This window comes from Rhodamnia argentea, chromosome 2, assembly GCF_020921035.1.
Source record: "Rhodamnia argentea isolate NSW1041297 chromosome 2, ASM2092103v1, whole genome shotgun sequence".
NCBI lineage: Eukaryota > Viridiplantae > Streptophyta > Magnoliopsida > Myrtales > Myrtaceae > Rhodamnia > Rhodamnia argentea.
In genome coordinates this window covers 18,240,006-18,243,698 of record NC_063151.1, presented here as the reverse complement: position 1 = coordinate 18,243,698, position 3,693 = coordinate 18,240,006, and the positions used below count along the sequence as shown (strand labels likewise).

The window sequence follows — 3,693 nt, the reverse complement described above, 5'->3', positions numbered from 1 at the left end:
GACAAACTTGCCTGAATATGTTGTAAGATCGACATGCTATAGTGAGAACGGCATGCTATATAAGTACTACATCTCGATAAAATGCGGCCACATAGTTTTCCTTTCCTTCCCTATTGGTCCATAACTTCTAATGGAAGCAAAGAGCATATAGAGATCAGGAAACTGTAATTGAGTAAGTGAAAGCTCTCATATTGTTCATCTACAACAGAGGTCATGTTTTTACCTAGATATGTACAACACCTAACCATACATATTTTCCTGTACACAAAAAACCACTAACCTAACATCTCAATTACCACGGACCGGTTTGAGTTCTTCTCAAGCATCGCTTCTTAACTCCCCGTTGCGTATCCATCATCTCCATGAGCTGTTAGAGGTAATGAATCAGCATAAGATAATTATCCTTATTACAGCAAAGAGCATGCCCAGTCAAGAGACTCAAGAAGACCAAGCAGTGACAATCTAATACAATGCATTTACCAGATAACACCAGTAGTTCAACTTTTTTGCTAAACTTGTAAATGCACAGACAAGAAGAGCTATTGGCAAGATAAACATGAAAGGCAGAATCTAACGATAATATGACAAGTTAATCGCTTTGTACACTCGTTCAAGCTTAGGTTATCTTATACAATGACTCTATGTCAGCTACGAGGGTGAGTAGAATGAAAAAAACAAGCCCCAACTTGAAGATCAAGGAAACTGAATGAGTTATGAAGAAGGAAGGAAGTACGAGCTGTAGATAAACATTTTACCATTGGTTATATTGGAACCTTCAACCCAAAAACCTATTTTCTCAGCATGACAAAGTCCATCGTTCAGTTTCCATGTTTTCTAGACAGTTCCATTTCCCATCTTATATCGAAGGCAACACACATCACTTTTCAATGCAATAATGTGTCGAAAGGCACATCATTTACCTGGTTTTTCTGTATTTGCATGATCTCCTCCTGCATCAATCAAAGGGAGAATAGGTGAGCTACATCCTATTAGGTTAAGTCCTTATGAGTACACAGAGTCATCCGGACAAAGAAATACCTGCTTTTTTCGTAATTCGTCATTTTCCTCCTTAAGCTTTGCAACCTCTGCTTCCAGTTCCATTGTATAAGCCTGAAAATCCCAATTCAAAGAATAAGACAGATGAAAGAAAGAACACTGAACACATCTCAAGTAAGAAGAAACACAAATCCGAATAAATAGGCAAACATCAATCCCCAGCCGACTTAATCATTACAAGTAAATTCCGGATTTGCAAAAGGTCACAATCTTTCTTGATCCCATGTTTGGTTTCCCTGATATGACTCTAATTCTGCAATATCTAGCGACGTTCAATCCCCCCATTTTTCATTACTTGTGGGGTCGGATTGTATTTCACATATCCCATCTAATGGCCATTTCGGCCCAAGGAAATAGATCAAGCTCATTCGTCTTTCACCTGCTTGCGAGCACGCGATCTTGCAGCCGACTCTCGGTTCTTAATCATCCTCCTCTGCCTTCTCTCCACAACTTTCTCCACAGCACTGTTGCACTTTCTTCCTCTCACACCACCATTAAACATGTACGGTACAGGCGAAACCGAGGAGTTATCCCCGTTACTTCTTCCCATTCCATCAGATGAGACCGGATTAGCAGGTGATCCATTTGGCATGCCCACGGGTCCAGCTCCTAAACCGACCATCCCCATTCCCCCTCCATGCAAAGCGCCTCCCTGAACCAAGTTATTAGTCATTACTTGATCTGGAATCCCCATCAGTCCGCCCCTAAATCCCTGACTCTGACCATTGTTAGGTGAAGGGATGTGCTGTGCGAATGGCAAAACGGGCTGCTTTGGGAGGATCTGCGGCTGATGCGCCTGCGGCTGCGGTTGTGTTGTGTGTTGCTGGTTCGCTCTGATTCCATTCACATTCACCGGCATGTTCAGAGGCTGCACAGGGTTCAGATTCCCGCCCTCCAAGTTCCTCATCCCCATCAAGTTTGCAGCTTTTCCTGGTTGCGGGAATCCGAATCCGAATCCAGCATTATTACCAGCACGGGGCAATTCACCGAACAGTCCTCCATTATTTGGCTTTCCAGAGAACTGGGCGTCTTCTCTAACGACGCCGGCCCTGAACAAAAACTCCTCCAATGTCATTTCACCCAATGTTTGCTGCCGCTGTGGCACAACCGGTCCTCCAGTTGCAACGCCAACATCCTTCCCGATTGAATATTCCTTAGAAAGGTCCTTCCAAACCTCATCAACAGTCTTTTGGCTCAGCGTCCGGGGAAGCGTTAGTGAGCCCTGCCGTTGCAAAAAACCGCCAGGTACTCCAGTTCCGTCCTGTCCGCCACCACCAGCAACACTAGCAGATGCTATAGATTGGTTCTCCTCTGCAGACCAAATGTTCTTTATCAGCTCATCCATGTTCATGGACCCAAAGTCCTTGCCCATAGAGTTCTGGAACTCCTCAAAGGTCAGCGAGTAGACCGACGGTTGCCGGGTTAACGGCGCATTGCCAGGTGGCCTGATATTCGCGGGCGGCGGATCAGTGCCGAGGTTCTTGAAGTTGATGTTACTCCCCATTTTGTCCCAGAAATCTGAATCGAACAGTGTTGATAGGATACCTGGTCCAAGCTGAAAAATCTGCTGGTCAATGAGAAGCAAAAGAATATGTCATCAGCCCGAAACCCAGTACACGAGCTCAATAGTGATCCAATTTACCGAGACCTTTTCTTCTGGGTGTTCATTAAAACAAGAAATTCAAGAAAGGGTGGCGTGTCCTTAAAGAGCAAAGAAACCGATGTCCATCCAGTACGACAGCTCAAAAGACACGAAAAAGAGAGACAGAGACTGAGCAATTGCTGATTAATTTAAATTGAGATCGACATTGCGAACTCCGCAAAAGCGACAGCAAATGACCGACAGATTCTGCCACCCCCAAAAAGAGCTCAAGCAACCCCTCAAATCTTACCCGCAAAAATCGACACAGCCGGAGACACCCAACACCCCACTCCGCGTCTTATACACAAGCTCAAGGACGGACGATCGAACCGCGGGATCAACAGAGGACCCCAACTATCGAATTCACTTCAAGGAGCAGCGAAAAGCGACCGCACAAAGAGAACCAGACAAGAAACGGGGAGTCGAGAATGGAAAACGAATGAAAAGCCCAGAGAAGTGGGTAGACGGCAGCTCAGGCAGAGAAGCCAGCACCCTTTTTTACCTTGTCCCTGGCTTGCTCTTTTTCTCAACGAATTTTCAAAAAGTTGGACCCCCAAATATACAAACAGAGAAATCTCTCTCTCTCTCTCTCTCTCTCTCTGTCTCTCTCTGCGCGAGTGTAGTTGCTTCTCCTCCTCCTCCTCCTCCTTCTTGTTTTGGCTCCTCCTCCTTCGCGAGGTCGGGCAGCGGACAGACGCCAAGTGTCGGCCGTCTGTCTCTCTTCTTTTGCTTTTAAGACATGAAAACGCGAATTCTTTTACTTATTTTTTTTCCCCATTTTTTTTAAATCATTTTAAAAGATTTTCGTTTTTTTTTTGTCGGAATTTTAAAGATTTTTTTTAAAAAAATATTTTGTTAACGGGGCTTGGAAAAAAAAAAAAAGAGAGAGAGACTTAATCAAGGAAATCGATAAGCAAATTTCAATTTTTTCTTTCTCATCACCACGTTCGTTGAATTTAATTGGGGAAATTTGTATTTTTCCTATTAATAAATCG

At 44.1% G+C, this 3,693-nt stretch overlaps 1 protein-coding gene across 6 annotated transcripts; it reads right to left on the bottom strand.

Moving 5' to 3' along the window:
* LOC115747854 (ABSCISIC ACID-INSENSITIVE 5-like protein 5) lies at positions 1-3,259 on the bottom strand. Of its 6 annotated transcripts, none has more exons than XM_048274954.1 (5): positions 3,201-3,259; positions 1,436-2,601; positions 1,039-1,110; positions 921-950; positions 1-367 (listed from the first exon to the last, which is right to left on the bottom strand). In XM_048274954.1, exons 2-5 carry the CDS (start codon positions 2,558-2,560, stop codon positions 293-295), a joined length of 1,302 nt encoding a protein of 433 aa, XP_048130911.1. In that variant the 5' UTR covers positions 2,561-2,601; positions 3,201-3,259; the 3' UTR covers positions 1-292. The 6 variants fall into 6 exon arrangements, with proteins under 6 accessions (XP_048130911.1, XP_030540022.2, XP_048130910.1 ...); XM_030684162.2 differs by having other exon boundaries at positions 1,436-2,620; positions 3,201-3,254; XM_048274953.1 differs by lacking the exon at positions 3,201-3,259 and adding an exon at positions 2,949-3,145 and having other exon boundaries at positions 1,436-2,623.
* Positions 3,260-3,693: the final 434 nt, after the last annotated feature.

Bases quoted from the DNA above. Each gene is read 5' to 3' on its own strand.
- LOC115747854 (XM_048274954.1), bottom strand. From the start codon at position 2,560: ATGGGGAGTAACATCAACTTCAAGAACCTCGGCACTGATCCGCCGCCC. The intron at 1,111-1,435 runs GTGAAAGACGAA...TGGGATTTTCAG, and splicing joins GATCGCGTGCTCGCAAGCAG to GCTTATACAATGGAACTGGA. The intron at 368-920 runs GTAAATGATGTG...TACCTCTAACAG, and splicing joins TGCAAATACAGAAAAACCAG to CTCATGGAGATGATGGATAC.